The sequence below is a fragment of the Panthera pardus genome, unplaced genomic scaffold (assembly GCF_024362965.1).
Source record: "Panthera pardus isolate Hobbes unplaced genomic scaffold, ASM2436296v1 HiC_scaffold_12, whole genome shotgun sequence".
NCBI classification, from domain to species: domain Eukaryota; kingdom Metazoa; phylum Chordata; class Mammalia; order Carnivora; family Felidae; genus Panthera; species Panthera pardus.
In genome coordinates this window covers 44,378,690-44,396,648 of record NW_026526677.1, presented here as the reverse complement: position 1 = coordinate 44,396,648, position 17,959 = coordinate 44,378,690, and the positions used below count along the sequence as shown (strand labels likewise).

The window sequence follows — 17,959 nt, the reverse complement described above, 5'->3', positions numbered from 1 at the left end:
TTACAGAAACATTACCCATTAATTAGATTTATTTAGTTAGTTGTCTCTATACCAATTTTTAAAAAATGAATATTCCTTTGAGTGTGTTTTATTTTTAAAATGTGAATGGAATATCCACAACAGCCCATAAGAATGAAATATTTTCTGGATTTTGGGGAATAAAAATGTAATTATTGCAGTCAAATGAAATCAAGAAGGCCACTTATGACCTAAAAAGGGCTGGTTCTTTGACCTACACAAGGGCTTTCTCATCAGTTATATCCACCAAGATCCTCAGTTTTCAATTAATAGAGTATTTAAATTATTAGTAAAATCTAAAGATAAATAAGCAGTCCTGGTTAAAAGCATGGGCTTGTAGTCATACAGACTGGTATGTGATATCAGATACCTGTCTCCTTCTTTCCTCCCTCTCTTCCTCTTCCTCTTTCTCATCCTCTAAAAAAATTTTTAGTGTAACATTCATATATAAAAATGTGTAAGTCATAAGTGTACAACTTGATGAATTCTCTCAAAGTGATTATATACATGTGATTGTCTTTCAGATGAAGAATTCAGCTCCCCCAAAGTCCCCCCTTATGTTCCCCTCCTGGTCATCAACTTCTCCCAAGCATGATATCAATGTTGATTTTTGTCATCACAACTTAGTTTTTCTGTCTTTGAATTTTATATGAGTGGAATTAATGATATGTATTTTTTGCTTCTTTCTTTCAAAATTATATTTAGGAGATTAATATTATTGCACATAGCAGTAATTCATTCATTTTCATTCTATTTAGTAGTTCATTGAATGAATATACTCCAATTTTTTCATCCTATAGTAGATGGACTTTTTCTTTTTAAGTTTCATTTTTGGCTGTCAGGAAGCAAGAATTCCTCCTCAAAGGTCCTTCTAGCTGGGCTAAGAATCAAATTGGCATAAGACAGATGAACAGGAGAAAATCAAATTTAATAGGCATCTGTATAGGGAGTCCACATAGACATGGAAATTCCAAAAATAATCAGACAAAATAAGGTATATATGTCATTCTCAACTAAGGAGAAAGGGGACATGGGTCTGGAACTTCAGAGGAAAGGAATATAATTCACAGGGCGGTAAGTAGAGCATATGTTTGGTAATTAGATGTTTGCCCTGCTGTACAGATGGTTCACCCAGATAAAATTGATCTCTGCTGGGGGCTTCTGGCTGGCTTAGTCAGGTAGAGCATGTAACTCTTGATCTTGGGGTATAGGTTTGAGCCCACATTGGGTGTAAAGATTACCTAAAAATAAAATCTTAAAAAAGATGATCTCTGCTAATAACCCTTATTCTGGGAAAGAACCCCCCCCCCCCCACCAATATAGATTCTTCTATTAGTTAAGGGAGGGGCAAAAGTTTCTCATGGGGCCACAGGATCTCAAGGGCCTTCAGCTTAAAAAATAATCCATATGCCAAAGTGGCACATTCTGGGAGGGCCTGTCCTGAACCCCTTCGTGGCTATTGCAAGTAATGCTGCTGGAACACTCTTGATGTCTTTTGTTGGGTGTATATCTTAGAGTAGATTGCTAGCTCATCGAGTATGCATGCATATGCTGAGTTTCAGTAGATAGTACTCAGTAATTTTCCAAAGAGATCGTATCAGATTTTACCCAGCCATCAGCCTCTGATAGTTCCAGTTATTCCACATCGTTGTCAACACTTGGTAGTGTCTGTTTTAAATCATTATGGTGGCTGTGAAGCAGTATTATCATGGTGCTTTTAATAATTGCATTTCACTGATGACTCATCAGGTTGAGGATCTTATGTTAATTGGCTACCCAGATATTCTCTGGTCAGGTTTTTTCCTATTTTAATACTGATTATTTACCTTTTACTTGGTGACCAGTAGGATTTTTTGTGTATTTCAGACATGAATACACACACACACACACACACACACACACACACACACACACACACGTATATATGTGTGTATATATGTATATATGTGTATACACACACACATATATGTATAGGTATGTATAGTATGTATGTTAAAGTGTATGTATTTAGAAATGTCTTCTCCCAGTCTGGTTTATCATGATGTCTTTTGATGAAAATATCACTAATATTTTCTGTAGATGCCCTTTATCAGATTAAGGAAGTTCCATTCTAATCCTAATTTACTAAGGCATTTTTTCTCTTTTTAGTCATGAATGGGTGTAGAATTTTTATCAGATAGTTTTTCTGCATCTATTGAGATGATTCCTGGATTTTTTTCCATTTGTTCTTTTAATGTGGTGAATCATATTGTTTAATTCTATATCTGTGTTGAACCATCTCCATATTCCCAGAATAAAGCAAATTTGATAAAGATATTTAAAAAATGTATAAATGTATATAAAATGTATATATGTATCACTGGATACTATTAATATTTTGTTTTAGAATTTTGTATCCATGTTTATGAGAGAGAATTGGCCCCACAATTCTTGTTTTCCATAATGTTCTTGTCATGTTTTTGGTATAAAGGTTACAGTAGCCTTTTAAAGTGGTATATTCAGTCTCTGTTATCTAGAAAAGTTTGGTAAGATTGGTATTCTTTCTTTCTTTAATGTTTAAAAGAATGTTCTGGTGAAGCCATCTCAGTTTGGAGTTTTTTTTAATGAGCAAATTTTAAACTATGGATTCAGTTTCTTTAATAGTTTTAGGTCTATTCAGGTTTTCTATCTTTGTTTTTTAATTTTCTTTACATTTATTTTTGAGAAACAGAGTGAGACAAAGTGTGAGCGGGGGAGGGGCAGAGAGAAAAGGAGACACAGAATCTGAAGCAGCCTCCAGGCTCTGAGCAAACGGTCAGCACAGAGCCTGATGCGGGGCTGGAACCCACAAACTGTGAGATCATGACCTGAGCTGAAGTCGGATGCTCAACCGGCTGAGCCACCCAGGTGCCCCTATCTTTTCTTATAACAGCTTAGTTACTGATGTGTTTTCTAGTAACTCCTTCTGTTGTTCCCTCCAGCATTGAGACTGCTGAAAGCTCTATTTTACTTTTTTTTTTAATTAAAATTTTTTTAATGTTTATTTATTTTTGAGGAGGGGAAAGCAAATGTGAGTGGGAGAGGGCAAAGAGAGAGAGAGAGAGAGGGAGAGGGAGAGACGGAGACACAGAATCCGAAGCAGGCTCCAGGCTCCGAGCTGTCAGCACAGTGCCCAACGTGAAGCTTGAACTCAGGGACTGTGAGATCATGACCTGAGCTGAAGTCAGACGCTCAACTGACTGAGCCACCCAGGCGCCCCTCTGTTTCACTTTCAAAATAGAAATCTTTTTGAGAAATTTTGCTTGGTTTCTCCATCTCTTGGCCACTGTTTGCAAATTGGCAAATGCCTTTAGGGGCAAAGCTGCTCTGAATTCAAGCTTGGTTTTGTTTCTTCTCTCAGAGTGCTTGCTTTGTCTTTAAAGCTCTGCCTGTCTTGATAACCCTGAACTCCAGTTTTGGTCTGCTAGCCTCCTGAGATGACAGAAAGCTCTACTTTATTTCCTACCCTCTTAACTGCTCTGCTGCTTCTCCTCTCTGCCCTGGCCAGTTATGAATCTGCAGTGGTTTCCTTGAGGGGAAAAAGTAGCACAGAATAGTGGGGTTCATTTTAATTTTTTAACTCTGAGGTCTTATTCTTTCAAGCCCTGGCTGCTTGGCTGTGCTCTGAGGCTTTGAAACGGACTAGTTTAGTCCATTTTCTTTTCTAGACTAGTTATTCTAGGCAGAAGAGTTGGGTTGATACAGCCTTCTTTTGAAAAATAAGGCAAGCCTCTTAAGTCACTCTGAACCTATTTTCTCATCTATAAATTGGGAATAATACCACTTCTTTCAGAGGGCTGATGATGATGATGATAATAATAATAATAATAATAATAATAAAGTGCCTGGGAGATAGTAGCATTGAATAAAAATGTGAGCTAATCTTATATTAATTTCAGTAATAATGAATACTAAGTATCTCTGAAATTATAAGACAGGACTTAGCAAAATGTTTTCTATAAAGGACCAGAGAGTAAATATTTTAGCATTTGCAGGTGAAATAAAGCCACCAAGTCTGCCTACCTCCCCCTCCTCCTCTTCAATAACCCTTTAGAATGCATAATCTATTCTTAGTTCTCTGGGCAAAAACAAGAGTTTGCCATATATAAGCCAATGGGAAATAGGAATTTAAGTTCAGCTTTAAAAATTTGTCACTCTTGGGGTGCCTGGGTGGCTCAGTTGGTTGAGCGACCGACTTCAGCTCAGGTCATGATCTCACAGTTTGTGAGTTCCGAGCCAGGCGTCGGGCTCTGTGCTGACAGCTCAGAGCCTGGAGCCTGCTTCGGATTCTGTGTCTCCCTCTCTCTCTGCCCCTCCCCTGCTCATGCCCTGTCTGTCTGTCTGTCTCTCTCTCAATAATAAATAAATGTTAAAAAAAAAATTGTCACTCTTGCTTACTATATTCTTCTTACCCAGAAAAAAGTTCAAGTCCTTATCATGGACTTAAATGACCTTATACAACATGATCCCTTATTTTACTGCCTTTTACTTCTCTGCCCTCATGTTGTACTAATTTCTCCTTTATTCACTCTGCACCAGTTACTCTGGCCTTCTTGTTATTCTTCAAAGAAGCTAGGCAGCCTGTGCTTTCGGGTCTTCACACTTGCTGGTCTCCTGGCCTAGGATGCTGTTTTCCCATATTTCTGTCAGTTGTTAACTGTCTTTTCATCCTCTCTAACATTCCAGGGCCCTCTGTTACTTCCTTTTCTCTTTCCCCACTTTGTTCTTCCTCTTTAACCTGCTCAAAATCCATGATTCTCTGCTGCTCAGATCTGTGAGCCTGGAATCTGGTGTTCTCAAAAATTTGGTCCCCACATGCCTCCAACCTTATGTTCTAGTGCTCTTAAAAAAAAAAAAAAAAAAAATGAAGCCTGTACTTAAATTTCATGTTCCTTGTACTTTGCCATTTTACCACTTTTGTACCTTTGTGCTCTTTCTTGAAGAATGAACTCCCCCAAATACATTTTTAGTTTTGTCGTAAAATATTTTCCCCTAATCTTTATAAATAAAATCCTACCAAATTAACATCTCAGCTCAAATGCTACCCCTTCCATAAAGTTTCTGTTAACCATTCAGATTAAAATTTTATGTATCTTCTTTGAACTCTGATGCCACTCTATTTGTATTTTTATCTCCTCACTTTTCCATATTAATAGTAATATTTATTGTACTTTACCTGTGTGTACTGCACATCACTCTATGTGCTCTGTGTGTATCTTCAGGGTTAATTCTCCCCTCTCCTCTCCACTGAGTATAACTATAAACTCCAGAAATATATTTTTTTAACGTTTATTTTTTGAGACAGAGAGAGACAGAGCATGAACAGGGGAGGAGCAGAGAGAGAGGGAGACACAGAATCCGAAGCAGGCTCCAGGCTCTGAGCTGTCAGCACAGAGCCCGACGCGGGGCTCGAACTCATGGACCGCGAGATCATGACCTGAGCCGAAGTTGGCTGCTCAACCGACTGAGCCACCCAGGCGCCCCTATAAACTCCAGAAATAACAATGGGCAACCAAAGGAGAACTCTGAAAAATGGAAAGAGGAGGGTAGACTAGTTAGGGACCCTACTAATGGAGGAAAACAATAGTGATCGAGTTTCCTAAAACCCCTGCCTAACAGCAAAAGGTGACGCAGGTCCTGACTCCCCAGCCCAGCAACAGAATGTGATGCAGGTAGGCTCGTTCCTTCCCTAAGATTAAATGAGAGCCCTCGAACTATACCAAGTGAGTCTGGTTGCTCTAGCAAGGGAAAAGTGACCAAGAACTCCACTGACAGTAAGAGGTCCAGGGAAGTACTCTCATTCCCTACTGGGCATGAGATTCTCCTTACCCAGTGAGAGACTGAGTGGCCAGGGGGTCTGACAAAAGGGGTACTGTCACAGCATGTGCCTAGCCCAGAAAGTGCTCTTTGTTTCTGTGGCCTAGAGACTCTCCTCCCCCACCTGGAGGTACCAGGTGGCTCAGTCTGAGGAAATTCCTCCTTCCCTCCTCCCATATCCTCACCAACAGAGGTACCAGCAGGGTCCCGTGGAAACCCATGTGGCACCGGAAAAAAAGTCATGCAGTGTGAAATAGTACTATGAGTGCCCTGAAAACTAATTGTCATTAGAACCACAGCCTGAAGAAGTAGACCAGGACCTGTGTGCTTTATCGAAGCAAAGAGCCTGCCTTTTAATACAAAAGATTTATTTATTTTTATTTTTTTTTTTTTAACGTTTTTTTATTTATTTTTGAGACAGAGAGAGACAGAGCATGAACAGGGGAGGGGCAGAGAGAGAGGGAGACACAGAATCTGAAACAGGCTCCAGGCTCTGAGCTGTCAGCACAGAGCCCGACGCGGGGCTCGAACTCACGGGCCGCAAGATCGTGACCTGAGCCGAAGTCGGCCGCTTAACCGACTGAGCCACCCAGGCGCCCCAATACAAAAGATTTAAATAGGACTCAGTCTTCTAGGATAATAGCCAAAATGTTGATGATAAAATTAAAAATCACTTGTTATACCAAGAACCAGGAAAATCACAACTTGAGTGAGAAAAGACAATCAATCCTTCACACCAAATTGCATCAGATTTGGAGTTATCTGGGAAGAAATTTTAAAGCAGCCATCATACAAATGTTCTAACAAGCAATTACAAATACAAAATAGAAAATCTCAACAACAACAACAAAAGTACAGACACACCTCCTTTTATTGTGTTTTACTTTATTGCACCTCGCAGATACTGTGTTTTTTACAAACTGAAGGTTTTTAGCAATCCTGCATCGGCAAGTTTATTTTTGCCATTTTAACAACAGCATTTGTTCACTTCATGTTTTTCGAACACATTTTGGTAATTGTGAAAATATTTCAAACTTTTTCATTATTATACCTTTTATGGTAATCTGTGATCAGTGATCTTTGGTGTTACTATTGTAATTGTTCTGGGGTGCCATGAATCATGCTCATGCAAGGTGGTGAGCTTAATTGGTAAATGTGTGTGTCATGACTGCTCCACCGACTGTCCATTCCCCCATCTCTCTCCTCCTGGGCCTCCTTATTCCCTGAGATGCAACAATACTGAAATTAGGTCAGTTAATAACCATGCAGTGCCCTATAAGTGTTCAAGTGAAAGTGCCACACATCTCTCACTTTAAGTCAAAAGCTAGAAGTGATTAAGCTTAGTGAGGAAAGCATATCGAAAGCTGAGATGGGCCAAAAGCTAGGCCTCTTGCATCATCCATTCAAGCTGTGAATGCAAAGGAAAAGTTCTTGAAGGAAATTCAAAGTGCTACTTCAGTGAATACGTGAATGATAAGAAAGTGAAACAGCCTTACTGCTGTGATACGGAGGAAGTTTTCGTGGTATGGATAGAAGATCAAACCAGCCGCAATAGTCCCTTCAGCCAAAGCCTAATCCAGAGGAGGGCCCTAACTCTCCTTAATTCTGTGAAGGCTGAGAGAGGTGAGGAAGCTGTGGAAGAAAAGTCTGAAAGTAGTAGAGGTTGGTTCCTGAGGTTTAAGGAAGGAAGCCATCTCTATAACATAAAAGTTCAAGGGAGTGCTGATGTAGAAGCTTCAGCTGGTTTTCCAGAAGATCTAGCTAAGATAATTATTGAAGGTGCTTACAGTAAACAACAGATTTTCAATGTAGGTGAAACAGTCTTCTTTTGGAAGAAGATGACACCTAGGATTTCCACAGCCAGAGAGGAGAAGGCAGTGCCTAGCTTCAAAGCTTCAAAGGACAAGTCCTTTGAAGGACTCTTTCATTAGGACTAATGCAGATGGTGACTTGATGTTGAAGCCAGTGGTCATTTACTATTCTGAAAATCTTAGGGTCCTTAAAAATTATGTTAAACCGACACTGCTGTGTAAATGGAACAGCAAAGCACATATATGTACAGCATGGTTTATCGAACATCGTAAGCCCAGTTTTGAGACAGATTGCTCAGGAAAAAAAAAAAAAAAGATTCAGAGATTACTGCTCATTGACAATGCACCTGATCACCCAAGAGCTCTGATGGAGATGTGCGACAAGATTGATGTTTTCTTGTCTGCTAACACAACATCCATTCTGTAGCCTATGGAGCAAGGAGTACTTTTGACTTTTCAAGTCTCATTATTTAAGAACTACATTTTGTAAGGCTACAGCTGCCATAGATAGTGATTTTTCTGTTGGATTTGGGCAAAGAAAATTGAAAACCTTCTGGAAAGGATTCACCATTCTCGATGCCCTTAAGAGCATTTATGACTCATAGGAAGAGGTCAAAATACCAGCATTAACCAGAATTTGGAAGAAGTTGATTCCAACCCACATAGATGACTCTGAGGGATTCAGGATTTCAGTGGAGGGAGCCTGGGTGGTTCAGTCTGTTAAGCGTCCAACTTCGGCTCAGGTCATGATCTCCTGGTTCATGAGTTTGAGTTCTGCATCAGGCTGTCTGCTGATGGCTCAAAGCCTGGGGCCTGCTTCAGATTCTGCATCTCCCTCTCTCTCTGCCCCTACCCTGCTTGTGCTCTGTCTCTCTCTCAAAAATAAATATCTTTTAAAAATTAAAAAAAGACTTCAGTGGAGAAAGTAACTACACGTGGTAGAAATAGCAAGAGAAATAAAATTAGAAGTGGAGCCTGAAGATGTGACTCAATTGCTGTGATCTCATGATAAAACTTCAACAGATGAGGAGTTGCTTCCTAGGACTGAGCAAAGAAAGTGGTTCCTTGAGGTGGAATCTACTCCTGGTGAGGATATTGTGAAGACTGTTGAAATGACAATAAAGGATTTAGAACATTACATAAACTTGATAAAGCAACAGTAGATTTTGAGAGGGTTGACTCCAAGTTTGAAAGGAGTTCTGTGGGTAAAATGCTATCACACAGGGGTGCCTGGGTGGCTCAATTGGTTAAGTGTCCAATTCTTGATTTCTGCTCAGGTCATGATTTCACGGTTTGTGAGTCTGAGCCCCCACATCAGGCTCTGTGCTGAAAGCATGGAGCCTGCTTATTTCTCTCTCCCTCTCTCTCTCTCTCTCTCCCCCAAAATAAATAAACATTAAAAATTTTTTAAAATGCTGTCACACAGCATCACATGCTACAGAGAAATCATTTGTGAAAAGAAGAGTCAGTTGAATGCAGCAAACTTCATTTATTTTAAGAAATTGCCACAACCACCCCAACCTTTAGCAGCTACCACCCTGATCAATCTGCAGCCATCAATATCAAAGCCAAGACCCCCACCAGCAAAAAGATTGTGACTTGATGAAAACTCAGATAATGGTTAGCATTTTTTAGCAATAAAGTATGTTTAAGTATTTTTAAAGTTTATTTATTTAGAGAAAGAGCACGAGTGGGGAATGGACAGAGAGAGAGGGAGAGAGACAATCTCAAGCAGGCTCTGACCTGTCATCACAGAGCCCAATGTGGGGCTCGAACTCATGACTTGGGAAATCATGACCTGAGCTGAAATCAAGAGTCAGACGCTTAACCAGCTGGGTCACCCAAGTGCTTCTAGCAATAAAGTTTTTTAAGGTATGTACATTTTCTTAGACGTAATACCTTTGCACACACAATAGGCTACAGTACATTGTAAACATTTATATGCACTAGGAAACGGGAAAATTCATTTGACTCACTTTATTATGATATTAGCTCTGTTGCAGTCTGGAGCCAAACCTGCAGCATCTCCAAGGTAGGCCTGTAGAAGTTATAAAAAAGAAAGAAATGGAAATTATGGAACTGAAAAAACTATTAATGGAAATTCAAAACTTGCTGAATAGGCTCAGTAACCGAGTGGAGATGGCGGAGGAGAGAATCTGTGAACTGGAGGATAGAACAATAGAATTTATCCAGTTTGAACAACATAGAGAAAATAGATGGACACAAAATGAATAGAGCCTTCGTGACCTAAGGGATAATAAAAGATCCGAAATTCACGTCTGAGTGTGAGGAGGGAGGGAGGAAGAAGGGGAGAGAGGGAGAGAGAAAGAAAGAAACAGAAGGGAGGGAGGGAGGGAGAGAATTTAAAAGATTATTTGAAAAAAATAATGGCTGAAAACTTCCCCAAATTTTGCAAAAAACGTAATCGTACAAGTTGGAGGAGCTGAGTGACTCCCAAATGTGAACTGCCCCCCCCCCCCCCGTAATTTTATTGCAAGCCGTGTCATAATGAAATGTTTGAAAACTAAAGACAAAGGAACTTGAAAGCAACTGGAGAGAAATGACGCATGATCTGTACCAGGAACATCCAACTCCGATATCATCAGATTTCTCATTTGGGTGTGGGAAAATAGATGCCATTATATACAATTTGTGGAAGTATAGATTTAACCAACATATGTGAGGGCAGTTTTATGGTAATGACCAAATTTTAACATGTTCATTTACTTTGGTTCAGCAATTCAAATTTATGGGAAGCTATTTGTCAAAAGTATGTTTAATTATCTGTTTTGACATGTATAGGGAAATATTTATTTATAAATACTAGAAATAGCTGGACTGTACCCTAATAATAGAAATGTTTTCAAATAAAAACGAAGACAAAATATACTTCACAAGGAAAAAAAATTCCACAAAGAGCAAAGATCTTACTTAATTATTGTTCTAACTTTCATAACATTTCTTAGTTCCAAAATGTATTGAGGATGCCTAATAAACCATTTCTTGGTGAACTCATTAAATGCGTTCAATAATTATGAATTGCAGACATACTCAAATGTAAGTTCAAGATATAACAAGAACACCAAAAGTAACATTAATTCACTGTTCTATCAGTGCACTCATTTCTATGGGTAATTGAGTTGAACACCATATATATGTATTTTCAAAAAGTAAAAATCATACCATATGTATACATCAATGAAATATTTATTCTAAATTTAAAAAATATCATCCCTATCTATTTTTTAAGGCCAAGTCTGATGTTACCTCCTCCATGAAGTTTTTGATAACCATTTAGTTCAAAATCATCACTATCTTCTTTGAACCCTGACGCTGTTTTTCCTGTATTTTTGTCTTCTTATTTTCTGTAACATTAGTGGTTATACTGTTACTTATTGCACTTTATTTATTTATTCTTTAGGGGGAGAATAAGAAAAGTCTAATATTTATTGGGAGACCAGCACTTACTGAATAGCTTACATGTAACAGTTGCATTACAAATTAGTTCTTAATTCATAATGTCACCCAATAAAGAATAAGATAATCTTAAAATACAAAATCCAAAAATGAAAAACCTATCAACTTGCCTCAAGGATAAGAGTCTAACTGTATACAGTACAAAGCCCTTGCTCCATTATTTATACTGTGGTTTTTTGTTGTTTTTAATTTTATTTTTTATTTTTTAAAATTTACATCCAAATTAGTTAGCATATAGTGCAACAATGATTTCAGGAGTAGATTCCTTAGTGCCCCTTCCCATTAGCCCATCCGCTCTCCCACAACCCCTCCAGTAACCCTCAGTTTGTTCTCCATATTTATGAGTCTCTTCCGTTTTGTCCCCCTCCCTGTTTTTATATTATTTTTATTTCCCTTCCCTTATGTTCTTCTGTTTTGTCTCTTAAAGTCCTCACATGAGTGAATTCATATGATTTTTATCTTCTTCTGACTAATTTCACTTAGCATAATACCCTCCACTTCCATCCACGTAGTTGCAAATGGCAGGATTTCATTCTTTTTGATTGCCAAGTATTACTCCATTGTATATATATACCACATCTTCTTTATCCATTCATCCATCGGTGGACATTTTGGCTCTTTCTGTACTTCGACTATTGTTGATAGCGCTGCTATAAACATGGGGTGCATGTGTCCCTTTGAAACAGCACACCTCGGGGCGCCTGGGTGGCGCAGTCGGTTAAGCGTCCGACTTCAGCCAGGTCACGATCTCGCGGTCCGTGAGTTCGAGCCCCGCGTCAGGCTCTGGGCTGATGGCTCGGAGCCTGGAGCCTGTTTCCGATTCTGTGTCTCCCTCTCTCTCTGCCCCTCCCCCGTTCATGCTCTGTCTCTCTCTGTCCCAAAAATAAATAAAAAACGTTGAAACAGCACACCTGTATCCCTTGGATAAATGCCTAGTAGTGCAATTGCTGGGTCATAGGGCAGTTCTATTTTTAATTTTTTGAGGAACCTCCATACTGTTTTCCAGAGTGGCTGCACCAGCTTGCATTCCCATATTGTACTTTAAATATATGCCCTGTACTCTGCCTTATGTGCTTTGCATATATTATCAGTCTTAATTCTCACGTTCGCCTTAGGTAGATGTTACTATCTCCATTTTATGGTAAAGAAACTAAAAAATTCACATGTTGAATAACTTGCCTAAAATCATACAAGTAGGATTAAAGTGTAGATTTCAAACTCCAGTGTCTTTGCAACAAGGCCTAGTCACTATGCTGGACTGTCTCCTGAGGGAGTAAGGTAAGCGGAAGAACTGCTGTATATCGTATGTGTATATTGACTTAAAACAGAGTTTTTCTTAAACGTTAAGGTTTTTTGTAACAAATATATAATTTCCCCTTTTTTTTTTCTTTTCTAGAATTCTGGAGGTGGAAGTGGAGTTGATCTTTCAGTGCTAAATGAGGCTCGCAATATGGTGTCAGACCTTCTGATTGATCCAACCCTTCCCCCACAAGTCATTTCTTCCCTGCGGAGTATCAGTTCCTTGATGGGTGCTTTCTCAGGTTCCTGTAGGCCAAGGATTAATCCCCTCACACCATTTCCTGGATTTTACCCCTGCTCGGAAGTAGAGGACCCAGCTGAGAAAGGAGATCGAAAACTTCACAAGGTCAAGATACAGTAATCAGCCAGCCCTATACTTACCACATTTAATGATGTTTTCAAATTAAAACTGTTCCTTTGTAGCATAGATAAAACACAATTTCTTTTTCAAGGATCAGCTTTTTTATACAGTATATTGAGCTGTTTGGGACTTTAGAGGTAGTTATAAATCTCAAATATTTCTAAATGAATATTCAGCTTTTATTCTAAATTATTCTAATCAGCAGTTATGACTTTTTTGGTTACAACTATTTGTCATTATTGTTTCTTAAAAAGCAGAAAAAAACCCCACACAAATTTAATTCCAGGCTCATATAACAAACTAGTAGTCAAATCATGTCATTAATTTATTGTATTATTTAGGATCCCGAAATTGTTCTTGTTGAACCCGAAAGAATTGATCATTATAATATTCATTTCTATGAATTACATAACATTATTTTAAATTGACTTTCACATTTTTTTGGGTCTGTTTTTTCCCCCCTTTACCCACTAGAGATTGCTATAACCCAATAGACATTGATTTTTCCATCATTAGATATTGGATGAATTTTTCTTTAAATATCAATGCTTCAAAATATGATTTTCTTTAGGAAATAATAAGTACTATTCTAAGGTATACGTTATGCTTGTTTAGAATGCTTTCAATGTCTTTGTTGATAGCTAACATCATAAACTTTAGAAATAAAAACATTTTAGAGATTGTTCTAGATTAACTACTTTATTCTACAGGTACACTAATGAAGAGAAGATAAAATTCAAAGCAGTTAAATTTTCATTGTAATAGTGTATATGGAGCTTAGAAAAAGTTAAATATGGTTTTGGAAGGATTTTGATAATTAATTTCACTGTGTTCCCAGCATTAGGGTGTAGAAATGTTGAAAAATTAAGCAAGCCCAATTAGGGCAAAAGTTTGATAATTACTGATTGCAAATCCAGATCAGAGGTGGCTATGTGATGCTTTTATTTTGTTTTGCTTATGTGATGCTTTTATTTTTAAAAAATACCTGCCTTCGTCAGAATCCAATTAACAATGGTACATAGTTACATGACATTCTTTTTAGCACTCTACTTATGAGGAACAGGTTAATCATAAGCATCAAAAAGTGATAATAATAAATTCAATAAAATAACTATGTTATTCTATAGTTTTCACTTGATATGTTGCTATTCCTTTATATTTTCCATTGACATTTGATGTTTAGAATAGTAACTTTTTTCTTTTTTTATTGAAGTATAGTTAACAGAGAGCAATTTTTAAAAATAGTGATTCCTAAAAATCTTAATCAGAAAAATCTTATTGATATCAATATTACGTTTGTTACTGTGCTTACTGCGTGAAAAAAAAAAGTGTACTAGTACATTTTAGAAACATTTGAAACAATAATATTAATTAAACAGGATGCCTAAATGCCTCATTTCCTGAACATTTTAGTTAATCAGGCTTATTTTTGGTACTGGAATCTACTGATAGGAGTAAGTCCTGTAAGAACCAGGAAGTAAACCATATTTCTTTGTGTTCTTTAAACTTCTTACTTGAATTTCATATCTAATTGGTCTCTGCTTTTGAAAAAGAATAGAAAAACCTGATACTCCAGAAAAGAACAACAGCATTTATAAAAAAGTAATTAGTAAGGAAAAAGGAATTATAAAAGATAATTTAATATAAATGTCTTATATATGTGTGTTAAGAACTAAGAAAGACTATGTGGACCTAAGTTATAGCCAGAAAGGATTGTTACACAAAGAACTTTTTCACCAAGAGTCTAAGTAACTATGAACCTTTACAAAATCAACATCCTTGGGAAAACTTAAATATAAGAGATATTTAGCTCTCTGAGATGGTTTCAGTATCTGCTGATGGGGGAAATTCAGAAGAAGCAAAACCTGTTTTATGTAAATCCCAATAAAACACCTATTTACAGTGGTAAAAAATAGAATACTTTGGCTAATTGAACATTTAGATCAATTTAGAATATTTTCAAAAATTAAGGTAAACTATTAATGCTAATGGTGTTCTGAATTTAATTGCTAATTGAAAAGGTAGTTCTGAATCTTTCAGTTTCTCTAGGTTAACCCTATATACTTCAGCATTGTATTGAAAATATAAAGGGTTTAGGATCTAGGGCTTATGGTGCCTGATCCTAAGCTTGTCCTCTGAAATTGTTTTTCAGGGTAAATCTTTCATACCTCCTTTTTAAATTGTCAAGTATTTATTTCTCATGAAACTAGGAGTAAAATGTACAAAAGAACAAAGATCTAGTAAAATTGTAGGGAGTTCAGAAACCATTGTTTAATGGGAGGAACACTAAATAGAACAATAGTATAGAATGTAAAATTTGGAGTAAATCTGACATATCTTCAAGATAAAATGTCCTGTGTCTCCTGTACATACTAAAAATGTACTTTGTATTGGTATTTTTACATGTCATCTTTACAAATACATACACAGCATATCTAAGGGTGACAGTTTTAACCATCGTTAAATTATTCCACAGGGACTACACAGTAGGAATAGCTTACCAACTCCCCAGCTGAGGAGGAGCCCCGGAACTTCCGGTCTGCCACCTATTGAACAATCGTCGTCCCGGTGGGAACGCAGTAATGGCAAAAGGCCACACCAAGAGTTTGGCATTTCAAGGTACAATCCCCAGTCTTTTAAAGAGATTTGAGTCAAATACATCCACTTTGTTTCTGTTGAATGAAGTTTGAAATAACTAAAGCAGAAAGGAACAGTTGAAGTATTTTAGATGTGGGACAGCATGGGTAGTAATAAGGCATAATAGCGAAACTGATTCTTAAAAAGAAGCTAATGTGTCTTCTCTGAAAAGTTAAGTACGTTGGGTACAAGGCATGCTGGGGCCTTAAGAACATGAATCAGGGAGGCAGTTTAAGGAAACTAGGGTCAGTTTAGGACCAGAAGTGGGAAAGGTTTTAAATCGGTATCTGTGACCGTTGTAGGGGCAATCACACAGGTCCAGTGCATGGTATCCAAAGGAAGGTCAACAGAGCTACTGACTTGTTAACGGAAGAGCACATTTCCAGGGCTCATCTCTGATGTTAGATACAAGGTAGCAAAACTCTTGTTCCTGCTGGAGGACTAAGACTACTATTCTGTACTCACTTGAGGATTTACTTGGAACTAACAGTGCTAATCCTACACATGAAGGGCATCAGTAACCGTAGCTCAAGGAAGGTGGGAAAATGCAGGAGCTGAAATTTTCTGAATGTAAACATACCCATCTACCCTCATAACAAAGGAGTCAATACTTTGTCTTTTAAAAGCCAGGAGACATAGTGATCTCATGTGTGAGTTATGAAGTTCTATGTAGTCAGTGATCTAACTGTGTTAACAAAATTGGAATTAGGGGCGCCTGGGTGGCTCAGTCAGTTACGTGGCCGACTTCGGCTCAGGTCATGATCTCACGGGAGCTCAGGTCATGATCTTACGGGATCTCACGGTTCGTGAGTTCGAGCCCCGCATTGGGCTCTGTGCTGACAGCTCAGAACCTGGAGGTGTTTTGATTCTGTGTCTCCTTCTCTCTCTGCCGCTCTGTCTCTGTCTCTGTCTCTCTCTCTCAAAAATAAATAAACATTAAAAAAAAATTAAAAAAAAACAAAATTGGAATTAGTGTAAAGTTTCTGCTAAACCACTGTTAGTATTGAGCACTTTGTTTAGCTTGAGCTGTAGAGTTACACATTTGAAACAGTAGATGGCAGGATTGGATCATACCGATTTATCAGCTAAAAGTGGTGTTAACGTTTATATAGGAAATGTGATCAGATAATTGTAATTTTCCAGATTCTTGCAGGATTTATTAATTTGCATTTTCTATAATGTATTCAAGTAAATGAGCTCCCTTTTTTATAAAGGAAAAATTGAATGAAATGATATATGAAACAGGAATGGGTTGAATTACAGAGTATGGTAAAGGAAAATGAGCTTTGGTTCAACACTTGCCCAGAACCTAAACATAATGGTCTTATTTTTGTTGTTGTTGTTGTCGTTGTTGTTTTTTAATGGAAGCAGGATATGGGGAAGTCAGTGATATTGGGAACTGAAAATACAACATATTTCTTAACCACAGGGAACATCATCTTCAGAATATTGTTTGGCTTAAAACAGAATGATGAAAATGATTGCTTTTTAATCCTTCAAAATCACACTGATGTAATAGCAGTACATTTGCAATTAAATGTGATACAGTGAGTTAAGGTCACTTTTATCCTGCTGACTTAAGATGATTGATATTAAAATAGAAACATGGTCCAAAGAAAATTAACTCTGAGAAATGTTCATAAAAGAGGTAAATGTACGCAGATTCAATGTAATTACTTAACTCATTAAAACAAAGCCATGTGCCTCATGAAAGATTTAGAAACTTGGAGAATAAAGTAATTGGTGGTAATATGTATGGCAATCATATTAGATAGCATAGCTATCAATCTTTCTTGTATGGTAATTTTTTGTTCAGGAACCTTTAGGCTTTAGTAGCTCAAACTGAATAGACATGTGAATCCAGAATCACAAGGCATTCATTTTGACTTTGTTGGAATACTCTAGAACTGAGGTCACATATCCTACAATTTTTTTCTAAATTTAAAGATTTTTTTTAAGTTTATTTATTTATTTTGAGAGAGAGAGCAAGTCGGGAAGGTGCAGAGAGGGAGGGAGAGAATCTTAAGCAGGCTCTGTGCTGTCAGCACAGAGCCCAGTGCAGGGCCCCATCTCACAAACCGTGAGATCATGACCTGAGCCGAAATCAAGAGTCAGACGCTTAACCTACTGAGCCACCCAGGCACGCCCCACATGTCCTACATTTTTGAATCTTGATTTGAACACAGCTTTGGATTTTGATGCTAGCTTCTCTGACTGTGATTTTTAAATGACTCTGACTATGCTTTCAACATGATTCCAGTATTGAACCTCTCATTCCCTAAAGCTGTGACCAAAACCAAATTTCTCATCTCTCCAGTAACGTTTTCATGTTACTGTTTTTCTGCCCTCATTTACTGACACAATACTGCTACCCTCTCACTTAGTGGTTGCTTTAGAAAATGGATTTTCTAGAAAACTTGGTGTTTGCGTCCTCTTACCTTGTCCTGTAGATGCCTGTTGTCAGGTCTGTCTCTGCGTCTCTTTTCCTTTCTGTTCCCTCTTCTCCTTTATCACTTTATAC

General features: G+C 37.7%; 1 protein-coding gene across 1 annotated transcript in view; it reads left to right on the top strand.

Annotated features, from left to right (window-relative positions):
• Positions 1-17,959, top strand: part of PDE3B (phosphodiesterase 3B) — a 176,859-nt gene that overhangs the window by 105,977 nt on the left and 52,923 nt on the right. Inside the window, exons 3-4 of the mRNA XM_053899961.1 lie at positions 12,538-12,786; positions 15,278-15,420. Coding sequence (XP_053755936.1) covers positions 12,538-12,786; positions 15,278-15,420 — 392 coding nt within the window. The remainder of the gene's footprint in view (positions 1-12,537; positions 12,787-15,277; positions 15,421-17,959) is intronic.